This window comes from Lycium barbarum, chromosome 6 (genome assembly GCF_019175385.1).
Source record: "Lycium barbarum isolate Lr01 chromosome 6, ASM1917538v2, whole genome shotgun sequence".
NCBI classification, from domain to species: domain Eukaryota; kingdom Viridiplantae; phylum Streptophyta; class Magnoliopsida; order Solanales; family Solanaceae; genus Lycium; species Lycium barbarum.
In genome coordinates this window covers 7,056,795-7,082,072 of record NC_083342.1, presented here as the reverse complement: position 1 = coordinate 7,082,072, position 25,278 = coordinate 7,056,795, and the positions used below count along the sequence as shown (strand labels likewise).

At 36.7% G+C, this 25,278-nt stretch overlaps 1 protein-coding gene across 3 annotated transcripts; it reads left to right on the top strand.

Moving 5' to 3' along the window:
* The first annotated feature begins 937 nt into the window (after window positions 1–937).
* On the top strand, window positions 938–17,776 carry LOC132600650 (serine/threonine-protein phosphatase BSL3-like). 3 transcript variants are annotated; one of them, XM_060313958.1, is made up of 22 exons: window positions 938–2,110; window positions 3,404–3,464; window positions 3,549–3,627; window positions 3,717–3,796; window positions 3,914–4,008; window positions 4,098–4,197; window positions 6,612–6,681; window positions 6,872–6,973; window positions 7,058–7,139; window positions 7,286–7,465; window positions 11,680–11,947; window positions 12,054–12,294; window positions 12,387–12,557; window positions 13,311–13,549; window positions 15,257–15,341; window positions 15,426–15,524; window positions 15,598–15,797; window positions 15,875–15,950; window positions 16,627–16,762; window positions 16,865–17,001; window positions 17,088–17,136; window positions 17,235–17,776. In XM_060313958.1, the coding sequence occupies exons 1-22, from the start codon at window positions 1,702–1,704 to the stop codon at window positions 17,246–17,248; spliced, it is 2,973 nt and encodes a 990-aa protein (XP_060169941.1). In that variant the 5' UTR covers window positions 938–1,701; the 3' UTR covers window positions 17,249–17,776. The 3 variants fall into 3 exon arrangements, with proteins under 3 accessions (XP_060169941.1, XP_060169940.1, XP_060169939.1); XM_060313957.1 differs by having other exon boundaries at window positions 17,088–17,151; XM_060313956.1 differs by having other exon boundaries at window positions 17,088–17,776.
* The last annotated feature ends 7,502 nt before the right edge of the window (window positions 17,777–25,278 follow it).

The following is a 25,278-nucleotide window of genomic DNA, read 5'->3' as shown; positions in this document are numbered from 1 at the left end:
AATTATTTTCTATATATTCATGACGGATACTAACCCCCTGTTTTGGATGGTGGTTTCCCGTGGTTCATTAATGTATGGTTTTCTATGAAACCATGTTTGTTTCCATTGTTCTTAAAATTATATGGTTCATCCCATTCTTATATAACCGTGAAAAGTCCCAATTTTTGTAACCATGGATTTGGTAATATTTTCGTGGTTACATATTTCATTTCTCCATTATACCCCACCCTCCACCATCCACCCCACCCCCGCCCTACCACCCACCCCTCTGCCACCCACTACCCCTCACCATGGCCCAACCCAACCCCCACCCCACAACCATTCACCCCCACCCTACCACCACTACCCCCACCCTTATACCATAACCACCCACCCCTCCACCACCCCCACCCACTACCCCTCACCACCACCCAACCACATTCCCACAACCACTCACCCCCACCCTCGTCTCACAACCCCTACCTCACACTACCCACCCCTCCACCACCACCCTCTCCCCTTAGTACCTACTTATTGTTTAAAGTTCTTATCTTATTCTTTACCTGAGTTTTATTAATATATATAAACTAATTTCTAATTAAGAGTTAAGAGTATTTTAGTAAACTTACAAGCTATTATACAGTACCATACAATCAAACTAAACAATACAAATATTATTAAATCACAACAAACGATACAATCTATCCAAATATTATATTCATTAATACAATACAATATCATACCATATTGTACATTAATGAACCACGAGAAACAACCATCCAAACAGAGTGTAAAAGCCCTCACTTTTGACAAACTTAAAAGGACAAGAACCCCAAGTATAGTTAAGTTACTATTTTGAATCTATTATCTATAGGGACCATCTTTCTTATTTTTCTCTAAAATCTCTATACATATATATATATATATATATATATATATATATATATATATATAGAGGTAGAGAGAGAAACAGAAATGGCGGATGATTAGGCCTAGAGAGAGAAAGTTTGTCCATTCCTAGAGAGAGAAAGTGAGATATATATTGGCCGCCTTTTACAGAAGAAGAAAAAACGAAGCTACAGTATTTATTATTATCATTTTTCGTTCGGTGTGGAGAAGAAAGAGAGAGAAAAGAAAGAAAAAAAAAGAAAAAAAGGATTAAAAATTTGAATTTTCTCTCTCTTTCTCATTTAGGTTTGTGATTTTATTGCAAAAAAATATTTATAAAGGTTTTGAATTTAAATCGAAGGATCTTAGTGCTTAAATTGAAGTTTTCTCCTATCAATTTTGTGCTGAATTAGGGTTTATTGAATTTTGATAGAGAGAAATGTTGATTGGAAATGCATATTATTGAGAATTTGAGAATATTAGAGTAGTAAAGGATTTTGCAAAATATTTGGAAGTGTTTTGAATTGAATCGAAGAATCTGAGGACTAGAATTGAAATTTTTCCTATCAATTTTGTGCTGAATTAGGGTTTATTGAGTTTTGATAGAGAGAAATGTTGATTGGAAATGCATATTGTTGAGAATTTGAGCTTCGATTTGGAGAATATTAGAGTATTAAAGGATTTTGCAAAAATATTTGGAGTGTTTTGAATTGAATAGAAGAATCTGAGGACTAGAATTGAAAATTTTCTCCTATTTATTAGGGTTTTTGAATTTTTAGTAGAGGGAAATGTTGAGGATTTGAGCTTTGATTTGGAGAATTGAGAATATTAGATATGGATGTTGATTCTGATCACGATCCAACGGTTGAGAACAATAGTTCAACATCGGAACAGCAACTTAATGATGAATCATCATCACCTCAGCAACATCAACATTTACAAACTCAACATCAAAGTAACAGTAGTAATAGTACTAGTAGTAGTAGTAGTAGTAGTAGTCCGGTTGTTGTTGCGGGGCCAAGGTGTGCACCGACGTATTCTGTTGTGCACGAAGTAATAGAGAAAAAGGAAGATGGTCCAGGGCCGAGGTGTGGGCACACGTTGACAGCTGTACCTGCTGTTGGTGAAGAAGGTTCGACGAATTATATTGGTCCTAGGCTTATTCTATTTGGTGGTGCTACTGCTCTTGAGGGAAATTCGGGTGCTTCTGGAACACCGTCGTCTGCTGGAAGTGCTGGAATTCGTAGGTTATCCAACTTAATTCATTTGCACAACTTCAATATGGCTTCTCAATACTGTATTTGCTTTACATACTTGATTTTGATATGCTTTACTTGAGTTGGGATTAGTGATGCTGATATTATTTCTTATCGACAGTTTGGTTTGTTGTATTAAAAATAACATGCATTATCATAATTTTTATATAGTAAGTAATAGGGTCTGAGAGAATAAGAATAGTACTCGTATTGCTAATGCCATGATTTAGTATGTATAGGGTGTATAAATGCTGGGATTCGTAGGTTATTCAACTTAATTCATTAGCAAAACTGAAAATATCCTTTAAAAATTGTTAGTTCTCTAAACTGGTGGATTAGGAGAGCATGGAGATCGAGGATTAAGGGAGACGGTTAGTAGGCAGTCGAGCGTTTTCTCTATCAATTCCTTTTGCCAGTATTGGTATTATTAGGCTAGCATTACCTTATTCTACAATTCTATTGCTACTGTTGTTTCTATTACTTTGATTATCCTTACTATTTTTACTGTCAGTACTTTTCATTCTTCATTATTTCCATCATAACCTTAGACTCTTGCATTTCTTTCAAACCTATTCTGAAAAATATTTTTCTTAAGCCGAGGGTCTACTGGAAATAGCCTTCCCTACCCACAAAGGTAGAGATAAGGTCTGCGTACACCCCACCCTCCCCAGACGCCACCTGTGGGAATATACTGGGTATGTTGTTGTTGTTGTCGTTGTATACTGGTTGTGTCAGGCCAACTTGTGAGCACCTCCATTATTCTACGCGTACCTGCATCTGTCTACCATTACGGGGTCGTTTGGTTCGAAGACAAGTTATGCTTGGATTAGTTATGCTTGCATTATTTCTTATCGACTTGTATTAAAAATAACATGCATTGCATAATCTCTAGATAGTACTAAATAGGATGTATAAGTATAAGAATAGTATTGGTATTGTTAATGTAATGGTTTACTATGTATAAGAATAGTACTGAATAGGGTGTATAAGTAATACCTGTAATAGTTGTACTGGGCTTAAATTTGCAACCAAACATCATACTAAAATTTTATACCAGCACTGTTATACCTAATACACCCTACCAAACGACCCCTATAGGTATTGGGTAGCTATGCCTTCAGCATCTAGGCTGTTGTCTTTGCTGGGATTTGAACCGTGGTCTCCTTGTCTTCATTCTAGCTTCATCCTTGTTAGGGCATACCCTCGGGTGTGCTAGTATAACTGAACCTATGGGTTTTAAATTTAAAATGATTTATCTGAGCTTTCATAATTAATTGCAGGCTTAGCAGGGGCTACTGCTGATGTGCACTGTTATGATGTTTTGACGAATAAATGGTCTAGGTAAGTTTTAATTGTACCAATTACAAGCTACATATTGGTTTTTGGTGCTTAATTAGAAGGTTGAATATGTGATGAACTTCACAGGATTACTCCCATTGGAGAGCCACCCACACCAAGGGCTGCACATGTTGCTACAGCTGTGGGAACTATGGTTGTTATTCAGGTTTGTATCGGCTGATAACTTTGTTGTTTGCTTCGTGTATGATAATCTCATTCAGCTACTTAAGATGCTCTATTACCACTCCATCGCAGGGTGGAATTGGTCCATCTGGTTTGTCAGCTGAGGATCTTCATGTTCTGGACCTTACTCAACAACGGCCACGATGGCACAGGTTAGCACTTTTGAAGTGATGTCTGTAATTGTTAAGATGAATGTTGCCTGTGTGAAGATACATGAACCCATGAAGATTTTTTGTTAAGTACTACTGAAATGATTTTGATCTTATCAGGGTTGTGGTGCAAGGACCTGGTCCAGGGCCACGTTATGGACACGTCATGGCTTTGGTAGGGCAAAGATATCTCATGGCAATTGGCGGAAATGATGGTTAGTCTGATGACTAAGTCAGATCTATTTCTTTTCAGCAATGACATAGTTTAGATTTTAAAAAAAGTCTAAATCATTCCACTGTTCAGGAAAACGGCCCCTAGCGGATGTTTGGGCTTTGGACACAGCTGCCAAGCCATATGAATGGAGGAAGTTGGAACCGGAGGGTGAAGGTCCACCTCCTTGCATGTAAAGTTCATATACTCTCCCTTGAAGATGTTTACTGTAATTTCTTTGTTACCCAATACGTTATCGTTTCTCTTGATTGTATTTATTTGCTTATTCAAGATTCTATACTTTTGAAGGTAGTGAACCTCAAGAATTACTTGTACATATCTGTAAGTATTACGTGCCATAAATAGTGTCAATGAGGCATTGTCTGTTTGGTTAGCTTGCAAAGTATGTGTATATGATCTGATTAGAGTGTATCTGATCTGTTATATGGAAACTCGTTTATCCTAGAGCTGTATCTGTAGAACAGTGTTGGCTCATGCTAGTTGGAGATCAATGCAATAAATATTTTTAGTTCCCGAAAGTTTAGAAATTATGCCCTGGAGGTGGTTGTAGATAATTATAAGTTTGCAATGTTAAGCTGTCTTCCTTTCCCAGACACAGTTTTCACAACTATATTACCTGTACTCTTCTTTTACTTTCACTGCGGTAGCATTGACAAAGTATTACATCTCTGCTTGGAATTGCTTCGCCGAACTCATGTTAACCAAGAGGCGGCAGTAAATTTTAATATGAAAAATATGTTGGGTTACTCAATAAATAGTTAATTAACACATTCATTAGCTGTTTCCTCGCACGTCTCGGGAAACATGGCATTTCTGAAGTGCAATTGCCCAGCAACTCAAAAATTTGATGGTTTCCAGTAGAGCTCAATGTCGGTTTTCTGTTTGTAGTTTTGCTGAGGAAACCTGCTGTTTAGACTATTTTAGAGAAAGACATACAACTTTGCTGGAAAAGAGAGAACACTTGGAATTCTCACATCAGCTTTTCCTAGAATGATTTGGTCCTTATTTTTTAAGAGGTAGATATTTTTAATACGTTGGCAAGATATGTTGTTAGAAACTAACTTCAAGGTGTTTTGAAGATATGCCAGGGCCAGTTCTAAACTTAAAAGTCATTGCCTTAGACAATTCCTTTTCTGGTACAGTCAAGTTTGTATAGAAGGGATAGAAGATTGGATTTCTTTTATGGAGAATCATATTTTGATGTAGGTGCTCTACCTTTTGGTATACTTCTTGTATATGGGATACTCTTAATGTAATTATTTACCTTATCAAAAAAAGAAAATTGCATAGAAGGGATGGAAAACCTTGTACGGATTACTGGTCCTTTTGACCTTAGCTGTTTTTGCGGTTCTTTCTGTTTTATTTTTTCCTCTCTCTTTTCTGCAATTATGACTGGTTTTATACATCAAAATATAGCTTGATTTTGCCCCTTGTTGGTGCCATCTATATAATATTATTTCCTTACTGATAAATGAACTAATATTAGAAAACTAAACATGAAATTTAACTAGATTCACGTGCTGGATTGACCAATGGGCTTCTTCTATTGAGCTCGTCTATTACTTCTTGGTCTCTAGTCCATTTCACCTTTTTCTGGTGGAATTTGTTATTGCCTCTAGAACTTTATATTTTTCGGAACCCACTTGAGTAGAGCTTTTTTTTCCTTTTTCTCTTCCCTTGTTACCCTGGGAGGAGGCATGTGACCGTGCAAGGGGGCTTTCAAGAGTGAGGTGAAGGATTGCAACTTGATATTTGAAGAAGCAAGTTATACGTCTTTCTGGTGAAGTTTCTTATATGTTGTTCAATTACCTTGAAAGAAAAAAGAAAAGAAATTTTGTAGCGATAACCTAGAACGGAATTACTCATAAAAAAAGGAAAAAGGAGAAACCTAGAATAGAAGCTCCACTTGTTTCTGGTGAAGTTTTTACAAGCTTTTCAATTACCTTTTAAAAAAGACATAAATTTACTAATGACAACCTAGAGTGGAACTGCTCATTAAAAAACCTAGAATCGAATTGCGTTTTATTTTTCCTGCAGTTTGAATTGGTTGTCAAGACAATTACCAAATTCAACCACAGTTACACCATCCAAGAAAAAAAGAAAAAAGAAAAAAAAAGAGAGAATAAAACAAATATGTATTTAATATCTCTGTTAACATCTCATAGAAGCAGTTAGCAAGAAACTGCTATTTTCTTGTGTTCTTCTGAAGCGTTCATTCACTAGTGCATAATGCATAATATCATCAAAAATAAAAGGTTGGAACCAATAATGCATAAGTGTCATACTAATTTTCTCATAGAAGATGTTATTTCTTCTGTTTACTGAAGCATTTCATGCACTAGTGCTGAATACCTCTGGAGCAAGCAGTGGAAATGTCTTTCTGTTTGCTAATGAAAGCTTGTGTGTTTGGTAAAATAACATTTTATGTTTCTTCATCGTCATCTATTTTTTCTTTTTCTTTTTGATCATCATGAGTTTCCTCTGACCTTCTCCTTCTGAAATTAGATTATTGTGGATGTGATACTAATCTGACCCAACCAATTAAGAAATTAAGCGCAATCCTAAATGCCTCTCTTTCTTGTTTAGGTATGCAACTGCGAGTGCACGTTCAGATGGTCTTCTTCTCCTCTGTGGAGGGAGGGATGCCAGTAGCGTGGTGAGTCAAGCATATAATTTTTATGTTGGTATAATTGTTCCATCATATTGCTGATTGCCTTGCAGTTAGAACACTATGTCATCATGGGGTATGCGTGTTTTTCATAGAGAAACGAAGGAAAATGGTGGTGCTATGCTTTAATAACTGGTCAATCATTCTCATTTTTTTTCGTTGCCTTGGTTATTCGCAGCCTCTGGCAAGTGCTTATGGACTTGCCAAACATAGAGATGGGCGTTGGGAATGGGCCATTGCCCCTGGCGTGTCACCTTCCCCCAGATATCAACATGCTGCAGTAAGTGTGTGTTTTCATCTTCGTTAAATTGCTTCTTTCTGGAAGAGATTGTAAGGGAATTATCAGTTGTTTCTGGTAACCTAGGTTTTTGTTAATGCTCGGCTGCATGTATCTGGAGGGGCACTTGGTGGTGGACGAATGGTGGAGGACTCATCCAGTGTAGCGGGTATTTCCTTTATGCTGTTTGTGTTGATTGCTTGTTTAGATAAGCAGTTTCAAGATTTGTTTTTATCTTTTAATTTCACTTTGGTTGGGTGTTCGTCGTTCTCTCACACCCATGTTTCTTCTTTCTTCCTTCTCTTCTTTTGGCAGTTCTTGATACAGCTGCAGGAGTGTGGTGTGACACAAAATCTGTTGTGACTAGTCCTAGGACTGGCAGATACAGTGCAGATGCAGCTGGTGGAGATGCTGCTGTTGAATTGACCAGACGCTGTAGGCATGCAGCTGCTGCTGTTGGGGACTTGATATTTATCTATGGTGGTCTACGTGGCGGTAAGGCTCTAAGATATGCATGTTCAATAACTGCTTCTCATTGTTGCAAAGATTGGAAAAAGTTGATGTGGAAGGTAGCAGCATACCTTCTACTTTTCCTTCAAATAATCATTTCCCCTCTACTTGTACTTGTAGTAAGCCCCTTTAAGTTCAATCCAATGTAGGATAAAGCTTCGAAAAGAGGCTATCCTTTGCATGTAAAGCCCAACAAACTAACTTCGATAATATAGCCTGACTAAAATTAAAAAATAGACCCCAACATCTGATTTGTGTCAAAGCCCAAAGACTATGAATTTAGATCTAAACCCAAATAAGATAAATTATTTACCAATTGCTAAACTATGATAAACATCACTAACAACAATTATGCCTCAGTCCCAAACAAGTTGGGGTCTGCTATATGAATCCCCACTTTCATTCAAGCTCATTTTATATCATCATTAAACTAAATAAAATATAGGTGAAAAATTAGTTAATAATAATAATAACAATAATAATAGAAGTTCTCTAACAAGTGTAGAACCTATCTTGTATTAGAGCTGTTACCTTTATGGATTTTTTCTTCCATTGTGACTTATCTTTAGCTAAGTCTACATTGATACCAAGCATATGTAGGTCATTTGAGACAACTTCCATCCATGTGATTTTAGGCCCATTTCTGTCAAATGCTAATAATTTTTCTTTGAGAGAAAAATTGGGGTTCTCAAAACTAGAGGTTCTTTAAATCGCACGTTTGTCTTCACTAGGACATAGAAGTCTCTACCTAGATTAAAGACTTCATAAAAGCCGGATGTAGTGTAAGTGTAACAACATCATCTAATCCTTAATCCTAACTAGTTGGTATTCTTACTTGGATTCTTTTGTTTTTTGTTGTGCTTTTTTTTTTCCTGCTATGTTCGCGTCAGTGCTATTAAAGACTTGCTTGAGGCTTTCTTAAGCGTTGAAACTTGGTGCAACTCAGACTAAGCGCTTCTCCTTGCTAGGACGTGCTTTGCAATGGCATGTGCCTCATTGCCTATAGGTGCTATGATCAGGGTAGTACTTAACGATAAATGTAATGCAATTTTAGATGTTTATTATCCCTCGGGGTTAGCTCAATTGGCAGATATTGAGGGACTTGTGTCTTAGGTCACAAATTCGAATTCTGCGCCAAGCAAACTAAGTCCAGTATTTAAGTAGAGAAGGGTAGATTGGCGGGCCCATCATCCCCGATTTACAGTGGCTCCAGATGAAGTATTCGTTCATAAAAAAAGATATGAGACATTATGGATGTATATGTTGGGGATTAGGAATAAACAATTATTCCCTTCATTTATAAAAGAAATTCTTTTTTTTTTTAATTATAAGTGATGGCTGAATTACTTATTAGAGAAAAAAAAAAAAGGAATGGTGGGGTTCGAAGCTTAACTATTGAATTCTTGATCTCAGTTCAGAAACGAAGCTTTTAAAAAAAAAAAATTAAAATAAATTAGAAGTCTTTAAAAAGTCGGAATTTGTGCTTTTTACAACAAAAAAGAAACCTTGGTTTTACTAATGAAAGCAAATGAAAATGGCACTAAGGTATGCTAGCTAGGTGGCTGAATAAAGAACAGAAAAGTGAAGCTAAAAAATGGATCTTTTTATTCAGCACTAGGATACTTTTTGAATTCCTCATAATTCTCTGAGAACTGATTACTCATTATGCAAGTGGATGATGGTCTCTCTGGTTGAAATCAGTGAAATATCTACTTTGTCCATATGACACATGGTGATGATGAGATGCATGAGAACAATTAGTTGTCTTTCTGTCCAAGACCTGCCTTTGAAACTTAGATATTGATATTCAAGTATAGAGATATTCGTGGATATCAAGGCAATAGATTATAGCTGATCTCGGATTAAATTTGTATGTTGGGATGTTGCCAGTTATGTTGGCAAATGAAGTGTTAGATAACTACCCAACTACTGCAAAGGGATACTTCTCTTCCTTCTGTTCTTGTAGTCTTTTCCATGTAAAGTACAGCAAATGAGAACCTCTGGAACTGTTATTTGGATCACTTCCTGGTTTCTGCTGCGATCGTACTTAAGCTGTTAAAAAATTGCTGATGTTTTGGAATCCTTTTATCAACAACATACCCAGTGTAATCCCACAAGTGTGGTCTGGGGAGGGTAGAGTTTATGCAGACCTTACCCCTATCTTGGCAGATGAGAGGCTGTTTCCGATAGACCCTCGGCTCAAGTAAAGCAGAAACACAACAATTATAAAACATACCCGATAACTAGGTAACATACATAAAGAGGCAGTGATATGGGATGGCATTATAGAGAAGGCAGAAAAGAGATTGACAAGGGGGGAGACACAATACTTATCTTTAGGAGGAAGACTTACCCTCATAAACTATAGACTCTTTACCTACCTATGTTATGTCATTGTTTCCTATACCTTCTGATATTCTGAAGAAGTTGGATAAACTTAGAAGGGACTTTCTTTGGCATGGTTGCAAAGAGAATAAGGGTTACAACCTGGTGGAATGGGACAAAACACTGAACAGCAGATACTTGGGGGGAATAGGCATCAAAAACCTAAGGAGACGGAACAATAGCCTATTAATGAAATGGCTATGGAGGTATAATGAAGAAGGTCAAGCTTTATGGAAGGAGGTAATTAAGTGCAAATATGGTGAATATAACCCTTGGTGTAGTAATGTTAGTTCTGCGCCCTATGGAGTTGGGGTTGGAGAACAATTAGAGATCTTTGGCCTAAGCTAGCAGGGAACATGGCTATAAAAGTGGGAGATGGTAGAAAAACAAAGTTTTGCGGAGATGCTTGGAACAATCAGGCCCCATTGAAGGAAGATTTTCCTCACCTTTTCAACATATGAAACAATCCTGAGGCAACTTTCAATGAGTGCTGGACTAATCAGGGGTGGGATTTATCATTTAGAAGACTTTTGAATGATTGGGAAGTGGACAGGGTGGCCAATTTACTTCACAAGCGGACAGGGTGGCCAGTTTACTTCACAAGCTAGAAGGTTTCTCAGGCATTACCTCAGATTCAGATTCTATCAGATGGAAGCATAACAAGGATGGGCAATTTTCTGTTAAAAGGGCTTATGAAATTGACAATGTACAACAAAACAGAAACCAGCAAATTTTGTGGAACAATGTTTGGAAAAACATAGCACCAACTAAAGTAAAATGCTTTACATGGTTGGTAGTCAGAAGGGCTTGCTTGACACAGGAAGTTTTGAAGAGAAAGGGGCAGATAATTGTTTCCATATGTCAACTATGTGGGGAAACAGAAGAGACCAACAGTCATCTTTTTCTGCATTGTAAATTCACTGCACAGTTGTGGGCTCTATTTTTTACCCTCACAAACACAAAATGGACCATGCCTCAGCACACTGCAGATCTATTGAGTTGCTGGATTAGAAGAGAAAGTAAGAGCCAGAAGAAATGGTGGAGAATCATTCCACGTTGCATCTGGAGGACTGTGTGGAGGGAGAGAAACAACAGAAGCTTTGAAGATAGATCCAATTCCATTCACATAGTTAAATGGAATTGTATTGTCTCTTTTTATTTTTGGTCTAAAGAGAAAGAAATAGAGGAATCAGAAATTGTTGGTTTGTTAGGCTCTCTGTAAGTAGCTTTCTTTCCTTTTTCCTTCTGTCCCTTTTTGAAGGTTGCCCACATATCCTTAATGCTGAGGAATACAACATTACCAGTTGAAAAAAAAAATCATTCGCGGTAACACAATAGGATAGTAAGAAAACTGAAGCAGTAGAGACAGCAAGTAGTAGTAGAAAACGAAGAATGAGCAATATTAGAATACTAAAATACAAAAAATGACGAAAATAGTACTAATCCTACTAGTACGGAAAGGAAAAATGTGTATCTACCCACTACTAGCCTTATACCCTAATCCTCGATCTCCACACCCTCCTATCTATGGTCATGTCCTCAGTAAGCTGAAGGCTTGCCATGTCTTGCCGGATCACCTCTCCCCAATACTTCTTTGGCCTACCTCTACCTCTCCTCCAACCTCCCATCGCCGGCCTCTCACACCTCCTCACCGGCTCATCAGCGTCTCTCCTCTGGACATGGCCGAACCATCTCAGCCTCGCCTCCCGCATCTTCTGCCACGGAGGATACTCCCACCTTGTCCTGAATATCTTTATTTCTGACTATCTCTCCTTTTATGCGATGCAATTATTTACTTGTCACCAATTTCACAGGTGTACTGCTGGATGACTTGCTTGTTGCTGAAGACTTGGCTGCCGCAGAAACAACAAGTGCAGCTTCACATGCTGCAGCTGCTGCAGCCAATCTACAAGCAGGCAGGCTTGCTGGGAGGTATGGGTTTGGTGATGAAACAGCGAGGCAAACAGTTCCTGATGCCGTTAATGATGGCTCTGTTGTACTGGGAAATCCTGTCGCTCCCCCTGTAAATGGTGATATGTATACTGATATAAGTACTGAGAATGCCATGCTTCAAGGATCTCGGTGAGTCTGCAGTTGCATAATAATGGCAGTGCCTGTTGTCATATTTTGTAAAATTCTGTTGCTGCCTTTAGTTTCTCAATTCCACCATCTTCGGTTTGCTTTGTAGGAGACTCAGCAAAGGTGTTGAATATCTAGTGGAGGCCTCTGCAGCTGAAGCTGAGGCTATTACTGCTACACTAGCAGCTGCCAAGGCTCGACAGCAAGGTAATGGAGAAGTCGAACTTCCTGATAGGGATGGTGGAGCAGAGGCTACACCAAGTGGAAAAGGAGCATCTACTTTGATCAATCTAGATTCTTCCGGATCAAATAATTCTGCCCCAACTGGAGTCCGTCTTCATCATCGTGCCGTTAGTATTCAGATCCTTAATGTTATGTTGTGCTATCAGTTTAAGTTTGAAAAGTAATAGACTGATGACGTGCCTTTAATATACATTTATAGATAGTTGTAGCTGCAGAGACTGGTGGTGCGCTAGGTGGTATGGTAAGACAGCTTTCCATCGATCAATTTGAAAATGAAGGCCGGCGAGTCAGTTATGGAACCCCAGAAAATGCCACGGCAGCACGAAAACTTTTGGATCGACAAATGTCCATCAACAGTGTTCCAAAAAAGGTGCGATTACCTCTTTGTGCTTCAACTAGTTAGGATTAGCAATGCGAATCACAGATTGGAATTTAAGTACTTGTGATTTCCCATGCCAGGAAATAGTGAATAGGGGTGTATTTTAATGAATTGGTCCCAATCAGATTTAAAAAAAAAAAAAAAAAGTAACGATGATGTCCGGTTCAGCTGGCACACACCTAGACTATTCCAGTGGATACTTGCTATCTCCCATCAGTATAGGTACCGGATAACTCTACCTACCAAAGTTTAGGCAGAGAGGAAAAAAATCACCTAGTTTTTTTTTTTCTCTGCCAGGATTTGAAGCCAGGTTTCAAGGTTTGCACTCACTTCATTGACTACTAGGCCACACCTTTGGGTGTAGCGGTCCCATCTAAATTCCTCTGTCTAGGAAATCTGTAGGACTCTTAAGACGTTGAATGGGGCACATGAAGAACAAGTGGAAACACAAGTGAATATAAGAAATTGAATTTTATATTTTTCCTGATGTGTATCTTGCGACTTTGGAGGGTCAGAGGAAGGTGGGTTGGGAGAGGGAGGGGAGAAAGACAAGAAGAGTTCCGAACGGGAGACTTTTGGACTGCAATAAATACTCTGGGCAGTCGGCCCATTGCTATTCACAGTACTCAACAGAAAAATATGTATCCACTTAGCAGAATAACTGCTATAATTTTTGGGGGTCTTGTTCATATTAGAACAGAAAACTTTTTCTGTTATAAATTTTCCTCTTTCTTTCTGTCTCAGCTGATCACGCATCTTTTGAAGCCTCGGGGTTGGAAGCCGCCTGTGCGACGACAATTCTTTTTGGACTGCAATGAGATCGCCGATCTTTGTGATTGTGCCGAAAGAATATTTGCTAGTGAACCTACTGTTTTACAACTTAGGGCTCCTATTAAGATATTTGGTGACTTACATGGGCAATTTGGGGATCTCATGCGTCTTTTTGACGAATATGGTTCCCCCTCGACTGCTGGGGATATTGCGTAAGTGCCTTGACAATCTTGCATTTCTGTATTTTAGTTTTTATTAAAGAGTGTCCTTTCGACACTATGTCGTCTAGTCCTTGTCGTGATTGAAATTGCTGAAATTGTAGCGGTTTCGGTGATTCTTTTTCTATTTTGTTGTCTTGTTGGCGCTATTGGAATGCTGATGTAATTTTTTCTTTGGTACTGGGTACTTATATCGAAAACTAAAGAAACTTTGTTTGTCATTCTCATAATCTTAAATAAGCACTTGTTGAGGTTATTATTACTTACCAGTTATTCCCAAAGAGGTATAGAAAAAGAAAGGAAGACTGTAGGGGGAGAGAGAATCCCAATTTCGAGTTTTTCCCATGAAGTCTAAGATGAGGGAGGCCAGTCATTGCCAAGCATTGTGTTCCAGAATGTACTAATCTAACAAGGACATTAGATGGCAAGGAAATAGCTAGGATTTGCTTACATGTACCAGTTTTTCCAAGCTGTCCAACTGGATATAAAGAAGAGTTGCTTTTTAGATTTTCGTGAAGTCCCAACTCCTACAGTATTAGACCTTGTCCTCGTTGTGTGTACATGCATGTCTTTTATCGAAGCTTGACAATTTTATTCCTTTTTATACCATCTTAAAGGTCAGTTTTAATTTCATGGCTTCATTAGTATGAGAAACCCTGCATATGCATGTGCATTTTCCTATTCACATTTTACTTTTTTTAGTTCACGATTAGAACCTGTGTGTGAGGGAGAATGGAATATATCCTTTTATTGTCCTTCCATCTACTCAGATTTCCTGTTTAGTCCCCATCATCTCGGACAATTTCGATTTCTGCTTCTGTCTCTTCTGCACTGTTCAACATGTTCTTCCTTATGTTTGTTTTCTACATCTCTCTCTTGTTTCTTTTAAATTTAATGTTGCTTCAACTAAAAGTTCTCTTTCATAATTCTTTTACTTGAGGTATCCTACTAAGATGAATATTCTCAATCCTTCTTTTTGGTGTTTTCACCATTTTTTGGGTTGGGGGCAGGGAACAGTACAATAACGTAAGATGATATTGTTTGGTGGATAAAAATTTGCCAGGCCCCTTATGTTATTGGTTGTATTCTTGTTACAGAATCATTGGGAAACCACAGATCCATCCATCTAATATATCAAATCACATGCGGATCCTATCATGTAGGCATGTGATGATGTGAATTCATTTATTTCTATACCATTCAGTGTGTTCTTCTCTATATATTTTCCTCGAGCCTTCTCTTCCATCATTTTTGCTACTTGCATTGCTCCACTTTGCTGTTACTTACCCGAAAAAAAGAGAGGGAAAAATGACTTTTCTGTTTTATTTGTATTGTTGGTATAATATACTACTATATATAGGTGATTATGTAGCCTAGCATTTTTCTGACAGATTCCCAACCACCCCCCCCCCCCCCCCCCCCCCCAAAAAAAAAGGTTTGCTGAATGTTGTAAATCAAGTTGAGATTTACATTTTACCATGACTAGTGAATATATCCGTTCAGACTGTCCATTATAAAACAATTCTTAGTGGGGATGTTGCAATGTATGTCTTCTTCTGTTTCTCTCTCTGGCTTCTTCCGATTTTCATAATTGATAGTCAAATTGATCTTTTTCCAATGTCGATGTGCAGTGTTAAGTGCTTTTCTTAGTTTAAAAAATTTCTTTTGGTGATGCTCACTATGTTAAATTGACTATTTCAGGTATATTGATTACCTCTTCTTGGGAGATTATGTTGATAGGGGCCAACACAGCTTGGAGACCATTACTCTTCTCCTTGCTCTAAAGGTACCTGCTTGGTATATACTTATGCTCTGCTTCCACTTTCTGAATTACTCTTATCGATTTAATGCACATAACTTTTTGCATTAGGTTGAGTATCCTCACAATATACATTTAATACGTGGGAACCATGAAGCTGCAGATATAAATGCGCTTTTTGGCTTTCGAATTGAGTGCATCGAACGCCTGGTATGCTACTATCATCTACCAAATGAAAGCCCTTTCCCCTTCTAGTTGGTTGCTAATCTTCTTTATGGAGCAGGGTGAGAGAGATGGAATCTGGGCATGGCATCGGATTAATAGATTGTTCAACTGGCTTCCTCTGGCTGCCCTAATTGAGAAAAAAATCATCTGTATGCATGGTGGGATTGGAAGGTCCATTAATCACGTTGAACAAATAGAGAATATCCAGCGTCCTATCACTATGGACGCTGGCTCAATCATTCTGATGGATTTGTTGTGGTTAGTCTCTGTCTTCTCTTTTTCCTTCTTCCATTTTAACATTGTCCTATTTTCTAACATCAATTTATGCCTTCTAGGTCTGACCCAACAGAAAATGATAGTGTTGAAGGTTTAAGACCAAATGCAAGAGGCCCTGGCTTGGTAACTTTTGGGGTGAGTAATTTTCTTTACGCCTTCTTTGAGGATAGTGATTGAATTAATTCTGCATTCCACAGCTCTTAGATTTTCTTCATCTTAAAAGCTGCTATATTCTTGTTCATTTGGGTGACTTTAGTTGGTTCTAAAGACCCTGAACCAAACAAGTCAGCTGCCTCACCCCTCTCTATCTCTTGTATTAAATAACTATGCAGGCTGTGATTTCTTAATTGCTTTTCTTATTAGTACCTTTGGGCAAGTGTAGCTTCTCATCTGCAACAATCCTTGTCTTTGTTTACTGCTATTGTAATTTGTTGTACAATCTTAATTTGTCGAGCCGTGGAAGCCGCCACTAATGCTTGCATTAGGGTTAGGCTGTCTACATCACACCCCTTGGGGTGCGGGATGCTCTGTGCACCAGGCTGCCCTTTTTTCTCTGTCCTCGCTCTATTCGATAATAAGAACTATATTCATAATCCTTGAAATGATTTATCTGATCGAGTTTTTTGGGGTTATTATATCTCAAAAAGTTCTGATATTTGGGATATCATTTTTCTAGCTATTGGTGTTGGATGTTTCTTTGGTCCATGAAAATCACAGGTCATTCCTCTTTTTTGTTGCCCGGCTGTCGGTTGCATGTACTTTCTATAGCATTCCTACATTGCACTTATGTAAAACCATTCTTTACATGCAGCCCGATCGTGTGATGGAATTTTGCAATAACAATGATCTTCAACTGATAGTCCGAGCCCATGAATGTGTGATGGACGGCTTTGAAAGATTTGCTCAGGGGCATTTGATTACGCTTTTTTCAGCCACCAATTACTGTGGTATGTTCTTACTGATTTTGGATGCTCGGAAGGTTTTCAACTTTTTAGATAGCATTTTTATCTATATATGGACCCCTTTTGAAGTAAAATCTACTGCTGCAGGTACTGCAAACAATGCTGGTGCCATTTTGGTATTGGGTAGAGATCTTGTTGTGGTTCCAAAACTTATCCATCCAATTCCGCCAGCTTCATCGCCTGAAAATTCACCTGAGCGGCATATAGAAGACACTTGGATGCAGGTTCCGTTATTTTCTTCATCTTTTTTTCCCCCTTTATCTTTTGTGTTTTGATCTATGCTGGTCTCGTTAACGTATGTCTGTTATAGGAGTTAAATGCTAACAGACCACCTACGCCAACTAGAGGTCGTCCTCAAGGTGCCAATGATCGAGGTTCTCTTGCTTGGATTTAGATTTATAGTGAAGATTGTTTTCATATAATTCGAGGCTCATGCTCTAACATCTGGAATTTCCAGTGATATGTACATAGCATGACGGCATTTGGAGAGTGTCGCGGACAAATATATCCTCTTGAAGATTTAAGGCTTTGAGGCACTCAGGATCTTCCTGCAGAATGGACAACAGGCCTTCGGACAGATTCAAATCTCAAAAGGGAGCAGGCACATTGTCTATTCATTTACGTGGAAGCAGTTCAGGGTCTTCGAAGTTTTCCCTTGTACATTGAGCCACAGACACAGATAGAAGGATCGACAAGTGTTGCTATGTTCTCATGGGATGGATAGTGTTAGGTTTTCATTTTATATATTTCCCGGCTAGTCCTATACATAATTTTTTTCTCGTTTAGGCATATTATTTTTGTCTACGATTGGTGAGATATATATTCCTGAAATTTCGATAGATAGGCTTTCATGTATTATAGTGGGTGTTGCTTGGTGTAATTTGTGTTGGTGTCATGTAGAATGTTTTGTGTGTGAAAATATGAAGCTTTACTAGCGCAAGGAAATGTGATACAAAGGAATGGCTAATTATTATATATATATATTTTTTAGCTTCTTTATCTTTAAATGTTCAGATTAACATGAGCTGTTACAGTTACCAGCTAGAATATCCCCACTGTAACTTCTTCAAAGCAATTTGTTTTTGTTGCTTCTTGACTGAGGTGGAACTCTGAGTAGTCTTTCTGTTTATTTTAAAACTATCATCCCTACTCAGCCTAACGAGATACTGAGACGAAACTTGAGACTTGAAATGTATAGATTGGTATCCGCAGAAAAAAAAAAAAAAGGCAACGCTATTACTACAGTAGCGAACAAAAAGGCAAGAGTAAATAGGAGTGGTATGATTTGAGGCTGCTGCTCTTCCAGGAGCTTTTGAATGTGCAGCTGAGCTTCAAAAAAAAAAAAACTCTCCCTCGACATAATGTTCTATGTTTTACAATTCATATACTCAGCTGTGTGAGACATCTTACCATCATACGATGATATTATTCTGTTAGCTACATCGTAAATACTATCACTTTATCTTGCATCTAACTTCGTAGTAAGCGTAGTAAGCAGATAGCCTTTTTTTTCTTTTTTCTTTTTCTTCTCCCAATTACCAATCCCTTCTTGTTAATTCTTTTTTCCAGATCGGTAGTAATAATGTTAGACACAAACTAACCTCATTAAGATCTTGCAGGTTAACTTTTATTTCATGGACGATATTGCTATTGCGTACTGAAGATCACAACACCGGATCGTCTAACTAATTTCAGAACTGTTAGCAATATAAGCTCCTGCCAGCATTCAATAATTTTAGATCGCTTTCAGCCTATATTTACAATCACCGTCTTCGCGGTACAACTCCCATGGCTTACCTACCTTACATGCTTGCTAAAATAAGATGTTCCAACTTATGCGCACAACTAAATCTCAGCTTTTTGTAAGAACATTCAATCATTCCGCCGCTTGTAATAACAATGACTGTTTGATTGCAACTATTCAGACCCTAACATGAATTCATGAGTCACCAGCAGGTATGACATGCTACCAATAAGTTTAAAACTACAATGACTATACAGATTGGATGCTTCTTTAATGTACTCACTTCAACCATTATTCAGACACATTTCTATGCTGCTATGGATGCTTTGCAAATAGAGAAGTGAAAATTTGTCATCGACAGGTAAACTTGCACGTCTACTGAAGTCCATTTTTACCCCCATACTCCCATTGATTCATATATCATGGTTTGTCTGCATAAATTTCTTTTTCTTTTTGTTCAGCAACTCTGCAATATCGGTTTACACTTACTGCTTGACAAAATCTGTTTATGTTTTGTTTTCATTGCGGAATATTCATCCACTATGCCGCACGTGTTATTTCTGTGAATAGAAATTATCAATATAAGATTCTCTTCTGACAACATCTGCATTTTTCTAACTTCTTACTAATCTGCAGGTACACACATGAGCTTTACTCTAATTTGTGCATTAAATGTGCTCGCAACTTTTATCCCCAACTAATGTGAAACCTTATATGCCTTTGTAGCTTCCTCTGTATGTGAATAATTCTGGAGAAACAGGTTATAGCTTCCACTTTTCTTCATGATGTAGTAGCGCCATTTGTAACCACAACCTCGTATCTAAAAAGGATTGGCATTGTTGGAAACAGTCACCGTTGAGCCATCACTTGACAATGCTTGGATGCATGACAAGAGCTTAATTGTTCGTATCATATCTTGTTGCTGCTCAAGTTGGTAACTAAAATTGATCAAAAACTAAAATTTTGAAATTTCTTATCCAAAAGTTGTGCTTCAAATATGACACACTTCTTGCTTTCTTGATATTTTATTTTTATAGGGAAAACATTTTTAACTGTCACCAAAATCTAAAGCTTTTGGTGATTTGGCTTCACTTTCTTGCAGGTTCGATCACAAAATGGAATACAAACATTTTCAGTAATTGGAGCTAAAGATCAATCATTAGTTGGTAATGTCTTCTTTCTCCAGTAATTGCTGAAGTATTGAAAATTTAGTACACTCTATGTTGTACTCTAATACTGACTATTTTATTTACGCAGGGAATAGAGAACAAAAATTGAGCGCAGCGAAGCTCACCCGGTGTTGTAGCATGAACAGCTGCATTTAGAAAAGGCAAATCCTTATGATACACCATATCCGGCTCGGTTATTGATAAAGTGAATAGATCCGCATACTATGTGTAATGATTCCCCATTCAAGATAAATAAAAAGAAAAGCCATTCCATTTTTTTTTTATAGACCACACTGTTAATAATAGCATTGATCGATAGAAGCTTCCGTGCTTGATAGAAACTTCGACTGATCGCCCATAATGAATCACGGGAAACAACCATCCAAACAGAGGGAAATAACTGTGAATACTGCGTTTCTCAAGCAGTGAGCATTTTTAATGTTGGAAACAAGTATCTCACTTAAGAAAATTATGTAGCATAATACGATGTACAAAGACAGACATTGGGCCTGTGCATAGCGCAGGTAACCCAGTGGCGGAACCAGGAATTTAGCGAAGGGTGTGCAAATTTGCTTCTCACTTGTGTTAAGGGTGTGCAAAATTAAATATATACCTACAATAGTTAACATTTAACCTATGTACACAACATAATTCTCCGGAGAAGGGTGTGCACCTGACCACCCTTTGCCTAAGGTGGCTCCGCCCATGAGGTAACCTCCCACTAGTTCAATAGAAACCGTTCAAGATAATTGACAACGCACATTAAATTCTAGTACTTGTCATATCACTAGTTGGGGAACTACTTTTTTTTTTTCCGGTGTTGCTTAGATAAAGCTTGTCTATACCATTAAAAGAAAATAAGCAGTCTTTACGAGCTTCGCCAAAATTGGCTCTTAGGCAGATGAGAAGAATTACCTAGATTTTTTGTTTTTTTTTTTAACTTTTGTTAAGATATGAATTTGACACCTCATGATGCTACTCCTGCTTCATTGATTACTACGTACTTACTAGATGACACCCCTGAATGCAGGGGCGAATTTAGGATGAAAATTTGGGATATGTGAACTCATGATTTCTCCGTAAAATTAGGTATTATACATTTTTTAAAATTGGTATAATATTATCTATTGGTACCTATAGTACAAAAAGGATATATGGTGCACTTGGTTGAAGATTGAGTTATTTACCTAGAGTATTAGGGAATCAACTCCCACTTCACACATTTTTTTTCTTTTTCTTTTAGTGATGAACCCATATTCTAAAAATTCAAGATCTGCCTGCTTGAATGTATCGTGCTTTCCATACTTCCTCCGTTGCAATTTATATGATACTTTTACATTTGAATGAATTAACTTTACACTTTGCATTTATCCTTTATAAGAATTTTAACCACACAAATGTTATATCTTTTTTTTTATAACCACGTATTTCTATTCAAATCATAGTTTAAGTAGCTAGTCATATTGGGTTGTAAAATTTAATTTTTTTTTGGGAAATTATCAAAGAATTTAAATGGTTTGAAATTGAATTTTTTTGCCGTCAATAAATTGGTCCTTGTTAAGAAATAGTCTGGATGTTTCCGTTGGAAAATTTGGCCCATAACGGACCTAGTCAACTCTAAAAATGGGAAGGGTCAACTACTTTTTGTTTCTCTTACAACGAGTTTCATTTGACCTAACTATTCCGGAAATTCTTGTATTCAGTATGTGAAACGCAAGAAAAAAATTGATTCCAAACATTAAGGAGTTGTCAAAGAAAAAGAGAAGGAAGTTTCTAAAGCATCTTAACATCATGACCACTCTCAGGTCTCACCAACCCAACAGCTCACATGCCCTCAGCTTTAAATATAGTATTACGTACTAGAGTACTCTCACCTTTTCACTCTGTTTTCCATAATTTGACAGACATAATATAAATTTAATAAAATAAAATAAACTTTGAAATTTATGGTTAATATATTATAATATTGAGAAAATTTTACAAATAAATATTGTTTGGACGTTGTTTGGAAAGGGTAGCTATTGTTTCTTTAATTAATAATGTTTGTAGCTACAAAAGTGTTTTTCATAAGGTGTATTTCGTTATATTCAATTCGATTGTACATTCAAATACAAGTATAGCTATTAATAGTAATTAATTTAAATAATGGTTTATGGTAGGTAAATACCTCTTATATGTTATTTACACCTTGTAAGTTTTGCTATATTATAAAAAATTTCATAAATGACTATAGTTTGGACGTTGTTTTCAAGGCGTAGCTATAGTTTCACTAATTAGCGTTCATAGCTACAAAGTGTTTGCAATAAAGTGTATTTCGTTGTATTCAATTCAGCTGTGACTATATTTAATTCGACTGTAATCAATTCACTAGATTCATTGATAGCTACTTTACACTGTATTGACCCCTTTCCATATAAAAAATGAGAAATGTGCTAACAATCCCAACAAAATTTTCATCGAGCATGCCTCGAACTGATCAAGATTCTTGCGAGGTTACGGTACAAACGATTAGGAAAGAGAACAACTGAATGCTAGCACAATGTTGTAGATTCGACATGGGCAAGTTGGCTGAAGAACAAGCATCATCAACCGGTAGGGTACTAACATCTACAGAAAGAAGATCTGTCTTAAGAAACCCAAGATATTTATCTGAGGACGATATTGAAGACTTCGATTCTGATGATGATTAAGAATATTGTGATTTTAGTTATATGTTTAATTTATGATGATGTTGTTAATTTGAAGAATATTAGTATGTTTAGTTTTGCGTTGACTCAAGGGCAAGAATTGGTGAATGTATTTTAAGTTTTTTCTTTCTTTGATGATTGTATTTTAACAAGTTTGAGTTTGTTATTAATGAACAAGTTTAAGTATTTTCATATTGTTATGAATGATGAGATTTAATTATTTTGAGATTGGTATGAATGATGCAATTTTGACTACCTTCAAACAAATATGGACTTCGAGCACTTTTCAACCACTAAAACAACAATCCAAAGTTTTACGTATCCTTGATGTGTTGAGCCTACCTTAATAATCGCACAAAAATAAGTCCGGATCTATATAAAATATTGAAGTTCCGGAGTCCTGAAGCATGATTAATCTATGGCTAAAGTACGTAAAAAAGTGTGAAATGTAAACCAAAGAGAGTTTAACAAAAAAAAAAAAGAAAAAAGAAAAAAGGGAGCTCCTTTAACGCAGTGTTTTAATGTGTTAAAGGTACTTTTGTACCTTTTTTTTTTCTGGGGTATTTTGGTTAAGTCTTTTTTTTTTTTTAGTCATTTTGGTTCTGCACTTGTTCCAGGGTAAGTCCTACAATAACTAGGATTTGCAAATTTATGGAAAGAATTTGGCGGTCAAGTATGAAAGATTCCTTGCCATATTTGTAGGGATTAATAAGCCTCCTACACGTACAAGGAGCGGACTCAACAAGGCAAGAACCCAAACATTACACAAATCCTATTACATGTAATTGACTGACTAGGAAAGGATTTTGTGTTAACCGAACTGCAGAGCTTCATTGTTATAAATACTAGGTCTTTCCAAGAAGAAGTTTGCGCACCCACAAAGAGAGAGTTCAGAATACTGTGCTATCAAGATATATATCTAGCATATTCAAGAATCCAAGGTTGCGTCCCTATTACACAGAGAAGGATCAATGGAGTTGTTTTACTGAATAATGTTTTCCAGTTCTGAAGTCTAGATTTGTGTATTAGATTTGATTTATAGAGTTGTATCTTTATCCACTTTCATAGAAGCATAAAAGTAAATACAAACCATTGTAACTCCAAGTAGGAAGTTTTACTACTTGGACATAGCTTGTTAGTCAGGGGCTGGGTAGCAAGGCGGAGGTTTAAGGTTAAACTACAGAGGTTGTAATTTGTAACTCGCAGTTGGCTCATTGTTGTAGTGAAGTTGTTGGGGAAATTCTATTTAGGTCGTGATTTTTATCACCTTTTGAGCCGGGTGGTTTCCACGTAATATCATGTGTCTTTTACTTACCTGTTGATTAAATTCAGCAAGACGATTAGCATAGAACATGTAGAGTAACGTGTTCCATTCTATAAGCAAAAATAAGGTACGCATAGGATAGGAAGTAGGTCATGCAACCTAACAATTTACTAATATGAAAATTTGAGTAGTTTCTTTTAAGTTCTAAAGTATCGTTACTGTGAAAAAGTAGCTAGCCTTTCTTTTTTTCCTTTTTATAAGTATTTTATGCGTTTATGTCAAGCAAACTAATTATGACATAAACGTTACTATTAAAAGAGAAAAAGAAATAAAAGAAAACATATTTAAAAATGACTTTTGGCCAAGAAATTAGGGAAATCATTTTTTTTTCTATTTGGTAAAAATATTTTCCTTGAAAGATATTTTTTCGTAATCAAACACCAAACTTGTTTTATGAAAAATCTTATTATCATTACAAACATATTTACAATAGAAAATTTAATGTCCGATTAAGAGACGCAAAATTACATAATAGAAGAATTAAAACAGTATTTTCTTTAAAAAAGATTTTAAAAGAAACTTAAGATTCAAATCTTTAAGGACTTAGAAGTTTCTTCTTTTTGGTTTTACTTGGACTTATAAATCATCTAATGAGAACAATATAGTACTGCGAAACTTCCTGCCTGGTCTTGTAAATTTCCTTTTTTCTTTTTCCGTGGACTTAAAAGTCTCCTTGATTGATTATAAAGATGGAAGAAATATTTCGCATAGTCAAAGTCTCCTTTTAACCCGTGTCTTTCACTTATAATATGGTAATTATTGAAGTTGTTAAATGAGAGAGTTGCACAGGATTTGGGCGGTGTTATATTAATAAATATGTGGATTATTTGAGCCACCAAAAAGCTACTTGGAATTGGGATTAAAATGAGCTAATAAACGAGTCATAACTCAATCTACCAATTCATATGAATTTATATCTTTTTACTTTTTCTTCTTATTATTTGGTTAAGTATCTATATATATAATATATCAAACAAAAAGAATATATATTTTTACAAAATTTCTTCAAGATCAATTTGGGCTAAATATCAAGTCAACTTTTAGATGAGCTATATTAAGAGAGTCAAAACGAGCGGTTAATGACCCGGCCAAATATGAACAAGTTGGATGGATTATATTTTCATGGGCTAGGAGAGAATTAGTTTGTCTTTATAGACTGACTTTCCTTGCCATCATTAACTTGCATGATAAAATTTGAGAGCAAGAGCTTGTAAAAAGTAAAGGGGAAAGAACGTCGCTCCCCTGAAAAATAAAATAATTACCCGCTCTTACCCCTTTACTTTCATGCCATTAAATTTTTACCCGAAATGCCCCTAAAATTATGATACCAACATCTTATATACATATATTTGATGGTATCATGGAGGACTGCTTCAGTCCTTCAATGAGACACTCATAAGTCATCCGTAATACCATAGTGGTAGATAAATATACTGAGATGGTATTATGTAGGTCTGCTTCAGTCCTTTTATTAGTCCCCAGTGATACAATCAAGATATATAAATATACTGCGATGGTATTATGAAGGAAGGGTTTTGGGCGAGGGGGTACTCGGATAAAATATTTACATTTTAGGA

Excerpts from the sequence above, each read along its gene's own strand:
- LOC132600650 (XM_060313956.1), top strand. The coding sequence starts at position 1,702 with ATGGATGTTGATTCTGATCACGATCCAACGGTTGAGAACAATAGTTCA. Across the intron at positions 3,797-3,913 it reads CAACGGCCACGATGGCACAG|GGTTGTGGTGCAAGGACCTG; the intron begins GTTAGCACTTTT and ends TGATCTTATCAG. Across the intron at positions 16,763-16,864 it reads TTCAGCCACCAATTACTGTG|GTACTGCAAACAATGCTGGT; the intron begins GTATGTTCTTAC and ends CTACTGCTGCAG.